The sequence below is a fragment of the Rhinolophus ferrumequinum genome, chromosome 12, assembly GCF_004115265.2.
Source record: "Rhinolophus ferrumequinum isolate MPI-CBG mRhiFer1 chromosome 12, mRhiFer1_v1.p, whole genome shotgun sequence".
Lineage (NCBI taxonomy): Eukaryota > Metazoa > Chordata > Mammalia > Chiroptera > Rhinolophidae > Rhinolophus > Rhinolophus ferrumequinum.
In genome coordinates, this window is record NC_046295.1 from 8,869,633 (window position 1) to 8,890,404 (window position 20,772).

At 38.3% G+C, this 20,772-nt stretch overlaps 1 protein-coding gene across 1 annotated transcript; it reads right to left on the reverse strand.

The window, feature by feature from the left end:
* Positions 1-245: 245 nt before the first annotated feature.
* Positions 246-10,378, reverse strand: PRXL2C (peroxiredoxin like 2C). Its single transcript, XM_033124081.1, has 6 exons — positions 10,003-10,378; positions 9,517-9,585; positions 8,575-8,628; positions 8,303-8,408; positions 4,204-4,335; positions 246-1,637 (listed from the first exon to the last, which is right to left on the reverse strand). Exons 1-6 carry the CDS (start codon positions 10,210-10,212, stop codon positions 1,510-1,512), a joined length of 699 nt encoding a protein of 232 aa, XP_032979972.1. The 5' UTR covers positions 10,213-10,378; the 3' UTR covers positions 246-1,509.
* Between the last annotated feature and the right edge of the window lie 10,394 nt (positions 10,379-20,772).

Genomic DNA, 20,772 nt, shown 5'->3' on the forward strand with positions numbered 1-20,772 from the left:
CTATTATATGTAATTTTTATACTGTTTGTTTGGGTAGGAAATTTACCACCGCACTGTTGTTTATGTAACTGTACCTCCCAGAAGCCACATAAATAACATTTATGTAGCTTAGGAATATGTGGTGCACATTTATAAATATATAAATTTTGTGTTAGGTATGATTCAGCAGTTTTAAGTTTAAAATCAGCAGAGATCTGGGTCACCAGTCTTTCCTTACTATAAAAAAATAGCACAAAATTGCTTAATTTTAAACTTCATAAGAAATTTTTATTGATTAAAAACATGATTATCCATATATATGTACATGAAAATGCATTCAAATATTGGGATACTTTAAATATATATATTTTGTGTGATTTTAAAGGCTTGATTTAATGTAAGTGTGTTGTAAGTTCAACAGTATTATACTTGGTATATACCAATATTTTGATTTTGCTGTACTTTTCACCAGAATTTCTGGCCCACTTCATATTAAGACTCTAAGAAAAATAAAAGATGACAATTAAATAAAAGCAATTTCAGGATGAGAAATGGAAGCTGTCTAGGAATGTACAACCAAACCACAGTATGTTTAAGTTACAAAGTGTTTTTTTAAACAGTTCTTAAAATTTCCTTTCAAAAAGCATACTAAGCATATTTTAAATACATACCTTAAATACCTAAAACATATTTTTCTCCTTTTAGCACCACCCCACTACCAAAAACAAATCCTGGTGAAATGGATAGCGAATGTGTAGTGACAAGGTGCTTTGAACACGGACTATACAAAAGGTTTGCTTTGCTTTATTTCCTCTGAGTAAAGCAATTAAGATAGAAATATGTGAACTGCAGCCTTTGCGGAGCTTGTTATGTAAGAATATATTCTTCATATAATTTTTAAAGACATTTTCCTGGCCAAAAAATGAATTATGCTCATTGTAGCATAGTTGGGAAATATAGAAAGTATGAAAAATAAAAATACCTGTACTCCTACCACATAGACATACCTACAGGCAATATTCTGGTGTTTATTTTTTGTCTTTTTTTAATAAGCATACAAAAATATAAACATATACATATAAAAATGTGATTATGTTCTTTATAGAATATCCTTTTTTTACTCTTTTCCACTGGATAAAATGGTCTTGAGTTGCTTACTTGTCCCCTAATATGTTCTTCGTAAGAATTTATCATTTTAATGGCCAAAAAAACCCTTTGATTGGATGTGTATACCACAATATAAAATGTAAAATGGTATTTATAATTTTTTTAGCTTTTAAAGTTTTATTGTGTAAATAAAACTTTACTTTGTATAAAACTTTAAGAGCTATAACATTATAAATTTACATCCCATTTCTGACAACTGATGCCTCTCTCAGCATGCAGTTGAACTGGTACATGTCTCTATGTTTTCACAACTCCTCAAAAACTGGGGAGAGCCAACAAGTTGTACAGTGCACAGGGGTACCACACGCCAATATTTCAGGCCATATATCAGGGGTCCATCTGCAAGTGACAGAGTCTGTGTTGTCACACATGGATAACTGCAGATCGGCTTGTGAAGTCCACATGCTGAACTCCTACAAGCTGTAAAACGGAATTGATGGGTTTGTGATCCAACCGATTCCTATCACGGTGTATAAAGTGGATGTTGTCACCTAGAAGACAATAAGAACAAAAGGCAGAGGTTCGCATATAGTATTATCCATTAGATTTATCACTTACTAGAATCAAGGAAGCTTTTCAACTTTTAATTCGTCCAAAGGGAAGAACTAATTACCCGGAGTACATTATATTCTGTATATAATGCCACAATAATTTTTAATTAAGGTAATAAAGCATGACAAGGATATGGTTAAATAAGAGTGATACTTAATGTTTTATGAGATCCAAAGGGAAAGATTCTTAAATTATAACCTTCTATTAGGTTTTATTCAATGTAATTAAAATATCCTGTCAAACACATAGGCAGAATATGGAACACAAATATCAAGCTGGAAAATCACATCTGTTTCTTAAATGTAATAATGGAATAAATCACTCATTTAAAAAAACTCACTCCCATATACTGATTTAATAGGCTATATGCATTAACCATAGAGCAAAAGAGGCTGAAAAATAAGGACATTAAGACAATCAGAATATATTTAGATGTCCACAATCCTTTTATCTGCTCAAATAAAGTCATAATTTATAGTCTAGGTTGTTTACTTTGATTCTTGGGCTCAAGACCAGAATTTTAACGTACAACATTAGATTAAGTAAATATTGTTAGAGGCATGTTTTCTGCATTGTACTTATTTGATGCCTAAAGTAATCACTATAGATTTAACATTGTAAATTGGCTTATTATCAAATAATAATGCAAATAAGGCAAAATGAACTACCGGGTTAACCGTGATACATGTAAGTACACCTAAGCTCTTTCCTTAGAGAAGCTACATTTTTTCCAGTGGGTAGTATCAAAAAGTTCTCCATATTAAGTATATAGCCCCAACTTGGCACACAAATGACATTGTCCCTGTGCTCTTCATTCTCACACAACCAAACGTGTGGTCAAATGATGCCGAAACATGGAGATGAGGGACTCAAAAAAAATGTCTTCCGGGTCCGAGGATGGAAATAAGTTATTCTGAAATATGGCCCAATGTCGTTCTGGGATAATTTATACGACTCATTCTCATAAAACAGGGCTTCTTTTTTGGCTAATCTAGCTGGTGTAAATTCACGAGAGAGAGGGAAAAAGAGATGAAATAAAATGGCCGATTTGTAACTAGCTATAGAATTCCAGAGGTAAAAAGCCCAAAAGTCATAATGCTAGGTCAAAATCCTCCTTCTAAAGACTTCCTTTGAGACATCTGGAATTTATTAAAGTAAATGCAAATTTTATAACTCTTAGAAGCTACGCTCACTAACATGGACAGTTTTAAAAATGAAGAAGAACCATGAAAAAACAGTTTACAACATAGTGCTTTAGCTTTCTGACAGTTATATGGATGTTTGTCCCTGACTGCAACACTTGATCATGGTAGAGTCTACACTCAACCATTTAGCAGAGCCAAAGGAATTTCAGATGGTCCATAACGATCAATAAAGCTATTTAAAGGATGTGGCTTATAGTAATTGTTATTGAAAGAGCTGCCCCCGGGGCTGACTGGCTTTCTGACACTGAGCAAGTCCCCTAGTTTTGTTAGATATAAATAACTAGATTGATTCATCTATTGACAAAAAAGTGCTTGATTTTCTCCTGTTTGGAAATGTTCACTTCTACTGAACCTTTTCAGGAGTGTTATAAGCCATAGACAGTTCACCAAACCACCACTGACTTTCCCTATCCCAAATACCTCAACACACTCGAGTATAGAATGATGGGCACATCACAGCCGATAAACAGACATCAAAATATACAGAAGCCTTTGAAAACAAAAGATGCTCCCTACGAAGCACAGCACCCTGACTGTTACACTGTCAAGTGGCCCACTTCCACATGGTGGCTATTTTATGAAGAAAGTGGGTGGCCTCTGGACTTCTGTAGCAGCAAGGGGCTAGGTTTTAAGTGGCCACAGAATTTGGGTGTCGAATACGCATTCACCATGCACACCGAGACGGAGTTGAGGCAGCAAAACACTATTTATTAAGTGAGGCCATAAGTAAGACAGACAGAATAAAGCAAAGTAAGACAAAGAGCAACAGTGAGTTCTCACCACCCGAAGAGTGTTTCCAAGGCGCTGGGGAACCGAGACAGTGTCTTGGCTTCAGGTGTGTCCAGCGAACGTCCCCATTGGAGTGTTCCCCCAGGACACTAATTTTATAGGGTTTTTTCTAATAGATTACCAGTCTGGAAAGAATGCTAGGCCATAACAATTACAATCAGCAAGCATGGGGACAATGAATCACAAGTTTCACGGTAATTATCGAGGGTAGCAAGCAGGGGACATGATTCCGGTAGTTTCACAATGTACATGAGGCCACAGGGCAACCTACTGATCCTATTCATGCGTTCCACTGGCGGGTCGGCTATTGTTCAACCAGGATGGCTGAAGAGGCCTTCCTAGGTTTACTGCTGCTGACTGGGAAGTGAGTGTCCGCGTGCCACCCGGACAGAGCATTCCCCGGACGCAACAAGTGGAAAGCACAAAGGGGCATCTAACTCACATTATATTTACTTTCCAACTTCCAAAAGGCATGAGATATGTCCTGCTGCGTCTGGACTTTGATGCTTACCTGGACCTAAAATGAGGGTTCCGCCTTGCTGAACTGGATCTCCTTGAAAATCAAAAAGAGGGCCAGTCACTGCCCTCCACAGGCTCCAAATGCTTCCTGAGAGTATATTTGACTTTATATGGGGACTCTGTCCTGAAATATTAGAAATTGTCTTTAGATGTAATCATTTTATATTCAATTAGGTATTAAAAAGAAGTTAGTACTTCTATAAAACATTGTCTTTCTTGTGTGTCATCTTACTTCTGACTTGTCTTTTTTCCTTCAAAGAATGGTTTCTCAGCCTTTTACTGACATTTTAGACCAGTGTTTCTGTGTCCTGTGCAATATAGGGTGTTTAGCAGCACCCTTCCCTCTGTACCCACTAGATGCCATAGCACCCACCATCCACCAAGTTCAATAACCGAAAATGTCTCTGATGTCAAATGTCCCCTGGTTGCGGGGGGAGGGACAAAATTGTCCCCAATTGAGGACTGCTGTTTAAAGGAAAAAGTAATGCCAGACCTAGATCATTTTCTGCGACAGAAAAATGTCTGCTACAGACTTGTCAAACTGGTAGTACTCTCCTTTTTAATTCCCCATTCATACTTTGTTTACTCTCTAACCTAGAAATAGGTAGCTATACTCCTTTTCAAGAGACATTGTGACACAGACTTATAGGCTGGTCAAAACCTGCTTCCTCTTTCTGGGCCCACAGTTAAACTACATTTCTCAGTCTTCCTGGAAGTTAGGTATGGCACATGACTATGTTCTAACCAATGAGTCAACTGATGTGTGCCACTTCCAGGCCAGCTCCTAAAAACCTCCCACAAGTGATTCTCCACGTTCCTTCTACATTCTTGAAAGCCTTGGGTTGAAAATGGCAGAGCCACAAGATGGAAAGGGCCTGGGTCCTCCCATGTGGTGTTCCTGAATTACTACTTGGAGGAGAGGCACCCGAACAGATACACCCTCTTGAAATGTAAAAGAACAAGTAAACTTTGACCGTGTTATGCCATTGAGACTTTGGGGTTTAGCTGTAACTACAACAGCTACCTCTCCAGCTTTCCTTGGCTGTCAGTTTTCCTATTTCCTTCTCACACTGATATTTTACTTCCATTCCCTTTGAGTGAAGACACTTGACCCTTCTTGTATCTTCTCCTATTCCTGCCTTTTACGATTTGCTTTTAACTTTTTATTTTGATGATTATGCTGCCTTTGACCTGCGTGATTTCTTAATATGTCCGGATACCTATTATTTCCCTTCATCTCTCAAACTCTTCTGTTTCTTTTATGTTTACATAAGGATGGACATTCATCCTACCAAGAAACAAATGCAGGCTCATTAGCTTAGAAATTTAGTTTTTTCAGACTAAATTTTATTGTTTTACAGGATTCTATATCTATATAGAAATAAATGTTCAGAAATCCAAACTATCTCTGTATGTCCAAAGAAGTGGTCATTTTATATTTTTGAAATGTTAGAAATTCAACTGGAGATTCCGCAACATAGACTTTAACAATTTTTGCAGTGAAGCACTCTAATTTTGCCAGTTTGAATTCAGTTCTTATGCATAAAACTCTTATTTTCAGTTTTTTCCTGTTTACTTTGATTCTTGGACTCAAGAGCAGAATTTTAACTTAAAACACTAGGTTAAGTAAATATTATAAGATGCGTGTTTTCTGCATTGTACTTTATCTTCTACCCACACTCATCACTGTAGATTTAATATCATAAATTAGCTTATTATCAAATAAGGCAAAATGAAATACTACAGGGAAACCTGCTGCCTTGCATTTACTGCCTTTATTATTCTTTATAAAACGTCCCACTAATTTAAAATTGTAATTGTGTAATATATTTTTAGTGTGTTAATTTTCAAGTAGGACTATCTGAGACTGATTTTGAGATTTATGTTGTTTTAGGGAGGAACTTTTAAAAATTATTTTATGAGAACCAATATTTTGTTTGGAAATACAGTACTTTAACATAGGTCAAAGGAGTTTAAAAGATTTGAATATACTCTTTTTCATAATCACAAGCATCTCTTTTGTTTAGAATTCATCTGTTTTCTTTGCAATTCTGTATCTTTATTGGGACAACAAACGGTGAGGTATTAGTAAAGTAAAACTCATAGTTTATATGGAAAGTGCTAAATGATACAGAGACCTTACATGTGCTGAGACTCTTACAGGACAGGAAATCAGTCTACCAAAAAGTAAGGTCCACAATCCGTACTGTTGCAATTTCCTACACTAAAGGGAGAAGAGAAAGAGCAAACTGTGTTTATGCTAGCTCATCATTAGTTCTAATAAAGTCTCAGTTGCTTTCTTTAAAAACATCAGTAAAGGGATCATGTCAACTCTCCCTCATAAACAGCTCCCTGATCCATTCCCTCCTCTTCATCCATCTCCACTTTAGGCCCCATCATGTCTTTCTAGCCTATTACTACTACTGTGTCACAAATGTCACTGGCTCTGGTTGTGGGGTTCCAAATTCTCCTCCACACTAGTGATACGTAACTGTTTCCCTACTTCACATCAAATACTTGTATGACTCCCCCACTACCATCACAACAAATCCAAACTCCCTGGCCTGTCAGCCGAGACTCAGCATGAACTGGCCACAACCTGTCTCTTGGTCCACACCAATTGTCCAACTGGCTCCCCAGACAGATGCAGGAACCTGCACTCATCCAAGAGTCACGTTTTTTCACGGCTGTGTGCTTCTGCATGTACTACTTTCTGTCGGCAGCACTCCTGTGCAGCCACAGTTCACCCAGCAAACTCCTTTAAGAGTGAGCTTAGATGACACCTCCTCTGAGAAGCCTTCCCAGATCCTTTTCTCCCCTCGCTTATTTGGCATTTGTACAGTAGTACCTCGGTTTTCGAACGTCTCCGTTGACGAACATTTCAGTTTATGAACGCCGTAAACCCAGAAATGCTTTGGTTTTCAAACACGCCTCGGATGTTGAACATGTCACGCAGCTTCCGCTGAGTGCAAGATCCTGCGGCCTAGCTGTCGGCTGTTTTTGAACCTTTCAGACCTTGAACGGTCTTCTGAAATGGATTACGTCGAAAACCAAGGTACCACTGTATTCCCAAAACATGCTCTCCTCTGTTATAAGCCCATAAACTGGATTGTACTCGGCTGTTTGTTTCTGTCGCCCAGAGTAGATTATGAGTTTGGGGATGGTACAGGGCTATGTCTTTTATCACTACCCTCCTGGGAGTAGCCAACACAGTGGGGTCACGAACAAGAGCTCAATAATATTTGCTGAGATGAATAGTTTGAGTTCGAGTTGAGTTCTTATTTGACATTTCAGAAGCCAAGTTCTTTCTAAAACACGTATCAACAGTTGACCTAAAGCTTATTAAGCTCTATTAATTATAAAGAATTGTGCTAAGGGCAGGGAATGTGGACCACATAAACATGAATAAAACACCAAACTCTTCAACTAAGTATACTACCCCCACTTTATATGCAATAACAGAGTATAAAACGAAGTACAAGGTGTATTAAAGTACAATGAGGGAAGTAATTACTTCTGCTTGAAGCGCTATTAAGAACCCTTTTGACTTGGGCTTCAAATGAAAATGAAAATTTCAATTAAAACATAGAGTATTCAAAACCATGATGCTGAGGTATTAAAATATATTTACTTAAGCAATTATTTTTCTTTTGATGACAAAAGTAAAATGTACTCATTGTAAAAACAAAAACCACTTTCCTCACTCCTATTCCTTGGGGTAAGCACTGCAGTATCTTTTAAAGCCTTTTTCATCACAAACACACACACACACACACACACACACACACACACTATAGATCTTTATGTTTATGAAATGGTGTTTTGTTTTTGTTTTTTCACAAAACTGGAATCATAATGAAAACATTGTCCTTCAACCTGCTTTTTAAATTCATTTAGTGTTTCACAAACAGCTTTCCATGTCATTACACCCAGGAAATAAGTATTTTAAACTCTGGTGTATCTGGACCGCTTACCAGAATCATAAAAAAGCAGTCTGATTTATTAATTTACCATTTGTTCCCTCATGCACATAAACGCAAATGTGAAAGTACACCATCAGCATTTTCTATTTGAGACATGTCATGTGTTACCTGAGGAGGCAATTTCTTCACCTCTTTTCATTCCCAATCTTTTATAAATTTCTCTCTCGGGATCAACATAGATTTCATGAGAATACCCAGTCAGTTTGCAGAAAGGCTACAAAAAGAAGATTTGCAATTTTTATCAGAAAAATTGAGAGAAAGAAATGATCATCTAACTTAATTTTAATACATTGAACCCATACTTAGTGGTTCAAATAAGATAATTTTTTATGTCTGACACAGATTTAATCTGTTAGTTTTTTAATTTGCTATATATTTACCTCAATATGATGGTAGGATGACTGTCCAATCACTATAAGGGCGACATTTGCCTCCTTTAGGAGAAAAAAAAAAGAGACATGTACACTCGATTAGAAATTCTTTTCTACAATTTCCCCTTATCCAAGTCTTTTGTTCCATTCTAATGCCATCTATTGGCTTCCAGAAGAATGGAATAAACAGCAAAATTGTGTGAGTCAAAGCAAAGAAATGTATGCTAAAATGTTTAATTCAGATGATCTTTTGCTAAGTAAGTTTAAAATAATATAGTAAATAATTCTCTACACTTTCCCAAAGGGATACACTAAAAAAAGAATGAAACTATTAATGTAGGGGATTTAATCAAACAGTTTTCTCTTTTCACATCCCAACTGATAAGGTCTACTAAAAATAGTTGAGTTTTACAAAGACTGCCCAAAGCCTTCACTCAAAAGCTCACCGGGGGAAAACCCTCTATGAGCCTGAAGAAAAACACATGTATTAGATTGTCCTAGGGATGTGGAATGTGCACCCTATTACAACATTTCACCTTTAAGATATATTAGCATTTTCCTATAATGAACAACTATTTTGAGTGTTTTTATTACAAAAATAAAGGGAAGAAAATATCATTAATTTCCAGCATTTGTGTTTTTGCCATTGTCACAATTCAACATTTGTAAACAGGCAGGTTATTAGATAGCGTCAAAATTATTATTATGTTTACAAGCAGGCAGTTACCAATAAGTAGGGACAGAAATAGATCTCTAACGCGTCTCTTCCCTTTTTGGAGGTGCTGGAGAAGTGTGTGGGAAGGTGATAATCTGGGTTTACACGTGTCAGCGCTGTACAGGCCGCACATTCACTCCGCACCTGACCCTACTGCATTGCTTATAAATGACACCGGACTTTCACAAGGTCGGCCTGAAATAGGACACGCTGCTGCTCACTCTCAGGAAACTTACTTGTAAGAAACTCTTGGGGATTTTGGCTAGATCTTCTACGTATTCCTTGCAGACATAACACAGGAAATGCTGAAATCCCAACAGGGCAAAAAGAACAAGTTAGCAACTAACACCCTCAGGAGCCAAAAGGGACCAAGTACTTCGTTACGCGTGACTCTAAGTAATTGAACACCCAAATTGTCAAGGGCGCCCAATACGCATTATAACTGGGCCGCACCCCGTCCCTGCTAGGCCCCCTCACTCGCTGAGAAAATGGCCTCGGCCTGGTGGGGTATTTGTCGATTTCCCGTTATAGGAAGCGAGAGGAGCGCTTCGCATTCAGGACGCCTCTAGTGGACGACAATGGGAAGGGCCGAGCGGACACCACTCTGACTCTGACACTCTGAGGGCCCCGATGTGTCCCCCCAGCCAAGGCTGTGGAAGTAACTTCCATCCCAACCTGCGGGCGAGGTCCCAGCTCCGGGCCGCCCCGCCGCTCAGGCTCACCCGCACGAAGATCACAACGGCCCTGCGGTCCCGGAACAGAGTGCCGAACGGCACCGGCCTTCCAGACGCGTCCAGTACGGGAAGCTCGGCCACGGCGGCAGGCAGTGGTTGCACACTCTCGGGGCTGCTCGGGACCAGGGCCGGGGCGGCGCGGCTGCTGACCTGCCGGGTGACTGGGGCCAGAGCCGGGGCAGCCATCGCGCCCTGCATTCGAGGGCCCGGTTTCGCGCCGACGAGGCGCGGACGCGACTCACAAGTTGTATTAGACCGGCCCCCGCCAGGGTGGGCGCCCGGGACAAGGCCCACCGGACTGGGCGCAATCCTGCCGGGGGAGGGCAAGCTAATCCCGAGACAGGGCGTTCGGGGAGGCGGGGCGCACTCAGAGGCGGGGCGCACTCAGAGGCGGGGCGCACTCAGAGGCGGGGCGCACTCAGAGGCGGGGCGCACTCAGAGGCGGGGCGCAGGGGGCGGAGCTGAGCAGGGTCCTTATAGGCCTAGGCATGGCGGTGGCGTGTGGACAGTGTTTCCCTGAAAATAAGACCTAGCCAGGTAATCAGCTGTAATGTGTCTTTTGGAGTAAAAGTTAATATAAGACCTGGTCTTATATTATATTACGTCATATAAGACCCGGTCTTATAATAAAATAATAAAATAATTTATAATAAAATAAGACCGGGTCTTATATTAATTTTTGCTCCAAAAGATGCATTGGAGCTGATGGTCTGGCTAGGTCTTATTTTTGGGGAAACAAAGAAGCTGGGGCACGCAGGGTTTGGGCTGAGTACGCTCAGAGGTGAGGCCCTGTGGGTTTCGGTTTCTACCGCTCCACAAGTAGTGATGCTGCAGGGAAGTGCAGATAGCACTGAGCGTTTCTGACTCAGTCACTCCTGGTAGGAAAAGAGAGAGGGATCCCAGGCGAAATAAGTGCTATTTAGGAAAAAAGCAGCCCCTGCCCTCCATAGCCGCCTGGGCTGACATTAGTTCTTATCTATTCAGGAGAACCAGTTACCGAGCTATTTGTAAATATTTTTTTACCAGGACAACCATATCTAGGATCCAGTAGATTTATTATTTTATCTTATATTCCGTTTTTAACGCACTCCCTTCTCAGTTCTGCCCCCCTTTTTATTAGTTATCATTAACAGTGTAATGTACAGATCTTAAGTGTAGAGTTGAATTTTATTTCTAAATTAATTTTTTGAATTTTAAAATTAAAAATTTCCAAAATTTTATTATGGACATTTTTAACATGTCCGAAAAGTCGTAAGAATTCACTACCTAGATTCTACCGTTAACATTTTACACTACTCTATCACCTATCTACCCATCCGTCCACAGTAAAATGAGTTTTGCCTGATTATTCACCCCTGTTTTCCACACCATATGAAAATATGGAACATTTTTATCACTGGAGAAAATGCCCCCAGTTCTACTTTTTACGATCCAGTGTAATAAACCTATTTTAGAAATGCACTGGGGTTTTTCAAGAGTCAGTACCTTTTTTCAGATGTTTTTTAGCTACTTACCAGACCCCTCAAGTGCCATAACCTGTTTGTGTGTGTGTGTGTGTGTGTGTGTGTGTGTAAAAGGGGAGCTGGGAGGGATGAGGATAAAGGAGTTAGACGGCTTGGCATCAGTTTTGTAGAAGTCCCACCATAATACATACAAGGTAGTCTTACACATGATTGCTGTTCCACCTTAATTTTTGTTAGGGCAGGCTGCCGGCAGGCAGCATAGGTAATATAGGATTTTCTGTAGCCTCTATGAAGCCCAGCTGGCCCTAGAGTTGGAGGTTGATCTTACACTGGGGTGTCTCATGGATGGTGACCGTGTGATCAATATTTCCTAGGCAGGACCAGACAACATTCAGGTTCTTTGTAAGTCTACCCACCATTGCATCTATATTTGCAGTTCAGAAAATGCAATCTAGTTGAAGCCCTTTCAAATCACCCATATCAAGGGCAGAGTGCTGGTGACACTGCTATATCTCCTCTTGGGAACTTTAAGTAACAAACTGTCTTTTCAATGGTAACCATCTCCTGATCTGTTGGCCTCATCAGACCTGAATAATAATAAAACCTACATATTTTTTAACAAAGGTGCTGAAGGACATTGCAGCAATAAGGGTTATCTTCCTGTTTTCAGTGTACTATGGTTGCTTACCTTGCTCCTACTCTACGATTACCAGCAGTGCACATGAGGGGACATCAGCGATGCTGTCTCAGCTGTGCTCCCAGGAGTATGCGGTCCTTTGGTGAGCTTGCAGCCCCAGCCCTGGCTCAGTGACCACTTTGCTGTAGCCCTCCCAATGCAAACACCACACTCCCTAGGCCTCACATGTGCTGCTCAGAGGTGGGCTCCTGATGCCCTGACTCTCTCTGTTCACCCACCTGCCAGCCTCAGCTCACCTGAACCCTGGAGGGTTTCCCATGGTCCTCCCAATGTGGACACTGCAACTCCAGGCTGAGTACCACCCAGTGGGCTCCTGAGGCCCCAACTCCCTGTGCATGCCTGTCTGGTAGTCTCTGCCACCCTGCAACCTGCAGGGGTGTTTCTGCTTGCCTGGTGATTGTGGACCAGCTCTGACTCAGGCAATCCAGCAAACTTCTTCATCATCCAATGTACTTAGTTCACATCTTCTAGGAAGAGACCTGGATCCCAGCCAGGGGGAGGAGGGCCCTTGCCAAGTTTATTCCTTCTTAAGCACTCTCCCTTGACCCTAGGGTATTCTTTACAGTTATTTTTTCACCTTTAGTTACTGTCTGTAACAATTGTGTGTTTTTTTGGTGGGGGGAGGATTAAGAGAGGGAGAAGTGAAAGATACTGGAGAGAGAAGAAATGACCAACGTAGTACTGTTCCAGCGTTGGGGAGAAAAAGGGCAAGAAGGGCGCAAGCAGAGGTGGGCAGATCAGGCTTGAACAAGAGAAGGGAGTCTGCAGACACTCTGGAAGCAAAGACACAGCTGCATCTGTAGGAGGGTGGTGGCAGGGATCAGGGGAATGCACACCTATGAGGCACGGATTTCTTAATGGGAGTCATTAAAAAACAAAATTCAGCTGAGTAAAGTTGAAGCTCTAATTGGCTTTATTAAGTAATTCATGAACTGGAAAGCATACCGTCTACCAACTAGAAAGCCGCTCCTGTTAATAGTTCTTTGTATTAATTTTTTCCCCATTGGAGTTGTTTTCCATCTTTTGGTTGGATCTCAACTAATACAACAGATTCGTAATTGAGATTAAAGATCTCAAGATATGTAAATTATTTTAACTGATTAATATCTTTGCTGAATTGTAACAAAAGGCTCTGTGAACAGAATGCCTCTTTTACATAATATGGATTCAAGTTGTTAGTAAATAAGGGCAGGCATCTCTTGATGAATAAAACAAGTTTGCTCTACTTGAAAGTGGTTTCTTAAAATACATTTGTAATGGTAAAACAAATGAAAATGAATATGGGTAAAGGCACGTGAGTGTTCTACATATTGTTTTAAGTCTTCTAACTTTTCTCTGAGTTTGGAATTATTTTCAAATCGAAAATGAAAAAAAGCACAGTGAACTTTTAATGCTTTGTTATGTATATAGGTAATTTTTTGACAATAGATGAATTAATGCAGATTGAAAAAATTCTGATGAGATTCTGATTGGGGATTACATTGAATCTATAGATCAATTCAGGAAGAACTGACATCTTGATAATACTGAGTTTTACATTCCATGATCACGGTATATCTCTCCATTATTTAGTTAAGAAATATTTCTCTCAGCAATGTTTTATAGTTTTCAGTGTAAAGATCTTATATATATTTTGTTAAATTTATTCTTATTTAATTTTTCGATACTATTGTAAATAACGTTTCTCTAAATTTTATTTTCCAGTGTTTGCCTCTAATATATAGAAATATAATTGATTTCTGAATATTAAAAAAATACATTTGTGGTATCTACTGCTATTATTTAGTAGCATGCAGATAAAATTCTTGTTGATTTGCAATGGATAGATTTTAAATGTTCTATAGCCACACAAGAATACTAATCAAAGGGAACATTTTTATTCTTTCTTTAAAACTTGCCAATCCAGGACTTTGAGTGTTTCTTTATGAATTTGGTAAACAGTAATGTAGTAGACAGATGAAGAAATAATGTTCTATTAGTTATGTAAGAACCAATCTGAAATGCAGGAACTCTTGGATTTAGGAAACATATTCTAACTTCAAGTTGATTTATAATCTACTTGTTTAGATTGTTGGGAAAACCATCGCTGAAAAGGAGTAATGATGATGAATCTATTGTTTACTCATTCATTTATTTAATTATCAGTACTCATTTATTGAGCACCTACTATGTCTCATGTCCAGTGAACTCTTCTGTTTGAAAAATTGGATGGACTGAGAGAAAACAATAGAGTTAAATATCAAAGAAAATTTTGACTATAGTATGAGCTTTTTTTGTTGGCTAATTCTGTTTGTAATGTAATGCCTTACTTTATTACCTAATTTCCTTTTTTATTTTTTAGAATGAAATAGAAATTTATTGGTTTCTGTAACAAAAATAGCAGAAGAGGCAAAGATTTACCTTGTCTCAGGAGATACCACCACCAGGAATTTCTCCCTTCTGTAGTCTCTGCATCTCTCTATGGTCTGGCCTCCTTTTCTCAACTTGTCCCCTTTATGATGCCTGAGAACATGGCTACTCCCAGATTTATGTCTCACACACTCCACTGGAGATGAATTGAGCTTCTCCCCTCTTAAGTCCCAAGTTTAGAATCCGGAAAAGAACCCTGACAACCTATTGATTGGGAGAAGATATTGACCAATGATATACCCAATAAGGGGCTACTATCCAAAATTTATAAAGAGTTCATACAACTTAACACCAAAAAACAAACAAACAAAAAATCCAATTAAAAAATGGGCAGAGGAACTGAATGGACATTTCTCCAAAGAGGACATACACATGGTCAATAGACATGAAAAGATGCTCAATGTCACTAATCGTAAGAGGAATACAAATTAAAACCACAATGAGATATCATGTCACACCTGTCAGAATGACTGTCATCAATAAATCAACAAACAAGTGTTCCCAAGGATGTGGAGAAAAAGGAACCCTCGTGCACCATTGGTGGGATTGCAAATTGGTGCAACCAATATAGAAGTTCCTCAAAAAATTTAAAATAGAACTACCTTATGATCCAGCAATTCCACTTCTGGGTATTTATCCAAAAAAATCTAAAACACTAATTTGAAAATATATATGCACCCCTATGTCCACTGTAGTGCTAGGTACAAAAGCCAAGATATAGAAGCAACGTTAAGTGCCCATCAATAGATGATTGGATGAAGATTTTGTGCATGTATACAATGGAATATTATTTGGCCAAAGAAAAGAATGAACTCTTACCATTTGTGACAACATGGATGGACTTAGAGGGTATTATGCTAAGTGAAATAAGACAGAGAAAGACAAATACCATATAATCTCACTTATACGTGGAATCTAAAAAACAATATAAACAAAACAGAAACAGACTCATAGATACAGAGAACAAATTGATGGTTGCCAGATGGGAGGGGGGATTGGAAACTCGGTGAAAAAGGTGAAGGGATTAAGAAGTACAATTAGCAGTTACAAAATAGTCATGGGGATATACTATTTTATGGTGCCAGGTGGGTACTAGACTAATTGGGTTGAATCACTTCATAGTTATATAAATGTCTAACCACAATGCTGTTCACCTGAAACTAATATAATATTTTTAAAAATAAGTAAGGGGCGGCCGGTTGCTTCAGTTGGTTAGAGCACGTGCTCTTAACAACAGTTGCCAGTTCGATTCCCACATGGGCCAGTGAGCTGCGCCCTCTACAACTAGATTGAAGGACGACTTGACATGGAACTGATGAGTCCTGGAAAAAACACACTGCTACCCCACGTATTTAAGGTCCTTCATTGTCTTTCATGACTTGATAGCTCATTTCTTTCTAGCACTGAATAATATTCCATTGTCTGGAAGCACCAGTTTATATATTCATTCACCTACTGAAGGACATTTTGGTTGCTTCTTAGTTTTGGCAACTGTGAATAAAGTTAATATAAACATTTGTATGCCGGATTTTGTGTGGACGTAAGTTTTCAACTCCTTTGGGTAAATACCAAGGAGCATGAATGCTGGATCGTATGGTAAGAGTATATTTAGTTCTGTAAGAGACTGCTAAACTGTCTTCCAACGTGGCTGTATGTACTATTTTGCATTCCCCTATTTTACAATGAATGAGAGTTCCTATTGCTGCACATCCTTGCTCCTTGCCAGCATCTAATGTTGCCAGTGATTTGGATTTTGCCCATTCTAATAGGTGTATAGTGGTATCTCATTTTAATTTGCATTTCCCTAATGACACAGGATGTGGAGCATCTTTTCATTTGCTTTGTTGTCATCTGTGTACTTCTTTGTGAGGTATCTGTTCAGGTCTTTTGCCCATTTTTAAGTTGTTTTTTGATTGTTGAGTTCTAAGTGTTCATTTCATATTTGGAGTAACAGTTCTTTATCAGATATGTTTTTTTGCAAATATTTTCTCCCAGACTGGCTTGTCTTTTCATTTTCTTGACATTGTCTTTCACAGAGCAGAAGTTTTAAATTTTAATGAAATCCAGCTTATCAATTAATTTCATGGATTGTGCCTTTGTGATATTAAACTTATTTTTTACTTCCTAAAAAGTATGTAATTCCTAGCTCTGTTCACTAAAATGGACTAGAAGCAAGATAACCGAGTAGCACTGAATAACCCTAGCACCCAGATTGTAGTTTTTGAATACCACAAACAGAAACTGGGGCTCTTTTTAGAAATGGCTGATCCCAGATTTGGTCAGGAAATGTACAAAATGAACCTGGGCCATCATGTTTTACCAGAAGGCAAGGAAGCTATCAAAGACCAAGGGAATGTCAAAAGGACAGGAGCCAATTTGCAGGGGCTGCCAACAGCAAAATTTTGGACAAATTGAGCATCAAAATTGAATAACAACTGCAATGAGTTAAAATACATCAAATAGTTAAAAATACATGACTGTTATAATGATACTAAAAACAAAGGCTCAAATAATCAGAACCTCCTTGGTCACCTTTGGAGGTTGCTGGGTCATCAACTCATTATTCTGAATACTGGTAAATAAAGAAAAGAAATCAAACATTTATCTTGCTTTTCCTGTATTTCAGAGACTTTAAAGACATATCAACACATATAATGTGTGGATCTGTTTTTAGATCCAGATTTGAACAAATCACCTGTAAAAGCAAACCAAATAGTCAAAATAATCATGAGAAAGAACAAAGCAAAAATCAACAGGTGGCCAACTTAAAGCAATTATGCATGTTTACATTACAGTGACGTATAATTCTGCCATTTACATTCAGTTGACAGCTTCTCTGTGTGCTCATAAAATATTAATGTAAAAAAAAAAAAAACAACAGGTGGGGCTACAGCAAAGTAAAAAGCTTCTGCCCAGCAAAAGAAACAAACTGAAAAGGCAACCTACAGGGCCGGCCCGATGGCTCAGGCGGTTGGAGCTCCATGCTCCTAACTCCGAAGGCTGCCGGTTCGATTCCCACACGGGCCAGTGGGCTCTCAACCACAAGGTTGCCAGTTCAATTCCTCGAGTCCCGCAAGGGATGGTGGGCTGCGCCCCCTGCAACTAGCAATGGCAACTGGCCCTGGAGCTGAGCTGCGCCCTCCGCAAATAAGACTGAAAGGACAACAACTTGAAGCTGAATGGCACCCTCCACAACTAAGATTGAAAGGACAACAACTTGACTTGGAAAATAGGCCTGGAAGTACACACTGTTCCCCAATAAATCCTGTTACCCTTCCCCAATAAAATCTTTACAAAAAAAAACGCCTATACCTTACACACCCTACACCCCAAACACACACACACACACACACACATTTAAAAAAAAAAAAAATGGCAACCTACAGAATGGGAGAAAATATTTGCAACCCATATTTCAGATCATTTTAATAGCCAAAATATATAAAGAACTCATACAACTCAATAACAGGAAAAAAAAATCTGATTTAAAAATGGGCAGCAAAACTTAAATAAAACTGTTTTTAACTCTGGGTGAATACACAGTGCGATATATAGATAACGTATTATAGAAATGTACACTTGAAACCTATATACTTTTACTAACCAATGTCACCCCGATAATTTAATTTAAAAAAATAAAACCTAAGTGTCCATTGACAAAAAAAAATTTTTTTTCTAAAGAAGACGTCTAAATGGCCAACAGGTACACAAAAAGATGTTCAATATCGCTAATCATCAGGGAAATGCAAATCAACACAACAATTAGCTATCACCTCACGTCTGTTAGAATGGATATTATCAAAAAGACAAAAATAAGTGTTGGCGAGGTATGTAGGAAAGGGAGAAAACCCTTGTGCACTGTTGGTGGGAATGTAAATTGGTGAACCTACTATGGAAAACCAGTATGGGGTTCCTCAAAAAATTAAAAATAGAACTACCATATGATTCAGCAATTCCACTTCTGGATATACATCCAAAGGAAATGAAAGCAGGACATTGAAATGATATATGCACTCCCATGTTTGTTGCAGCATTATTCACAATAGTCCAGATATGGAAACACTTATTTAGTGGATGAATGGATAAAGAAGAGATAGCTCAGATGTGGATGGAAACAACCATCAACAGATAAATGGATAAAGAAGATACATGTATAGGTATATATGTATATATTTGTATTATATATATATATACATAAACACAATGGAATATTAATTGGCCATGAGAAATATGGAAATCCTTTTATTTTCGACAACATGGATGGACCTTAAGGACGTTATACTAAGTGAAATGAGTCAGACAGAGAAAGACAAATACTGTATGATATCATTTACATGTGGAATCTTAAAAAAACCTGAATTTGTACAAACAGTAAAATGGTGGTTATCAGGGGCTAGGGGATGGAGAAATAGGAGAAATGCTGTTTAAGGGCACAAACTTGCAACTAGTAGATTAATAAGTTTTAGAGATCTAATGCACGTTATAGTGATTATAGACAACAGTATGGTATTATAATCGTCAAACTTGCTAAGAGACTAGATCTTAATTATTCCCACTACAAAAAAGAAATGATAATTATGTGAATAGAGATGCTAGCTAACCCTACAATGGCAATCATACTGCTGTGTGTGTGTGTGTGTGTGTGTGTGTGTGTGTGTGAAATCAACATGTAAACCTTAAACTTATACAATATTATATGTCAAATGTATTTCAATAAAAATGCCACATTTTTAAACAACTGGAAACTATAAACTGAGTTTTACATGACATTAAGAAATTATTGTAAGTTTTGTTAGATGTGATTATGTGTTTTTAAAGATCCTTTCTATTATTACAGATACATACTGAAATGTTTAGAGGAAAAATAACATAATGGTGGAATTTGCCATTTACTTCAAATTATTCCACCTCATCTCCCACCCCCCCCAAAAAAAGAAACAGGGAGAGAATAGATGAGACAAGATTAGCAAAATGATGATAATTTTTGAAGGTGCATGATGGATAAATGTGGACTAATTATACTATTGTTTCTTCCATTATGTATATTTGGGATTTTTCCATATTAAAAGTTTAAAATATTGCTGCATAATTTGTCCTTGAGTTTATAAAAATGTAATTAACTGGTTTCCTAATGATATGGATGTAGACAGTTTTTTTGGCTATTAGAAATAACATTTGAGTTACATCCCTATAGAAACACCAGTTTTGAACTGGGGAAATATATGCCTTGGAGAAGTTGTTAGAAGTGGTATTTCTGAGCGAAAGGATACTTCATTTTAAACGAGGGTTATTTATCATAGCAAAGGCAGTCTTGAGAGTTCCTGTTTCCCCATTTCCCTTGCAGCGCTGGGTATTATCAAATTAACTGAGATCATTTAAAATGGTGACCAGGAGCCAGTGTGAAATTATTTTAAAACTTCTAATCCCCTCTGGGGTTTGTGTGGGATTTGAAATTGATGCCTCCATCCTCTCTCTCATTTGGGAGTCATCAATTTGACATATAAAGGAAAGAGAATGGTATGTTTACATTGAAGAGCCTTTGCCACAAGGGATTTCAGCACCAAAGCCTTTGGCTAACGGAGAGAGAGCTCCTTGAATTTCTGGGAATAAATGTATGACCAGTAGAGAGTAACAGGCTGATGGATAGCACTGAAAACAGGCAGTTTGCTAGAGAAAGACGTGACCACATTTATTACAAGCATTGCTCTGGAAAGCAGGAATAGTTGTGCAAATAAGAAAACAGCTGTTCATATTTTGACAGCTCTAATTAATTACTAATATTAATGAATGAAAAGTTTTCTTTGACATTACTGCTCTCAGGACTATATTTCATGTGAAATACAAATTACAGATTAGACAATTTCATTTTCAAATATAGAGCCATATGACTTAGTCATTGTTATTTTAGCAGAGCAATAAACTCAGACATCATGAGAAAGTAATTTTGTAGGAGGGATAATAGCCATGTACAAAGGCAAAACTTAGAAGGGATTGTGTAGGGGGCATCAGTATGTGACTGAATGAATGACAGACCCTGAGGGGTAAAGCGCCTGTGACAGTTAGCAGTTTATTACCTCTTAAGCCCCCAATTAATCCTTCAACCTATGCTCCATGATACTATACAGATTTCCTTTAATCATCTCTCCTTTACAGTAAGCATGATGTTAAAGCATTTTCAGTAGAGGGCAC

Coding starts and splice junctions, on each gene's coding strand:
- PRXL2C (XM_033124081.1), bottom strand. CDS start 10,212: ATGCAGGGCGCGATGGCTGCCCCGGCTCTGGCCCCAGTCACCCGGCAG. Junction 8,409..8,574: donor CATCCTACCATCATATTGAG/GTAAATATATAG, acceptor TTCTTTTTGTAG/CCTTTCTGCAAACTGACTGG. Junction 1,638..4,203: donor AACCCTCATTTTAGGTCCAG/GTAAGCATCAAA, acceptor ATTGTCTTCTAG/GTGACAACATCCACTTTATA.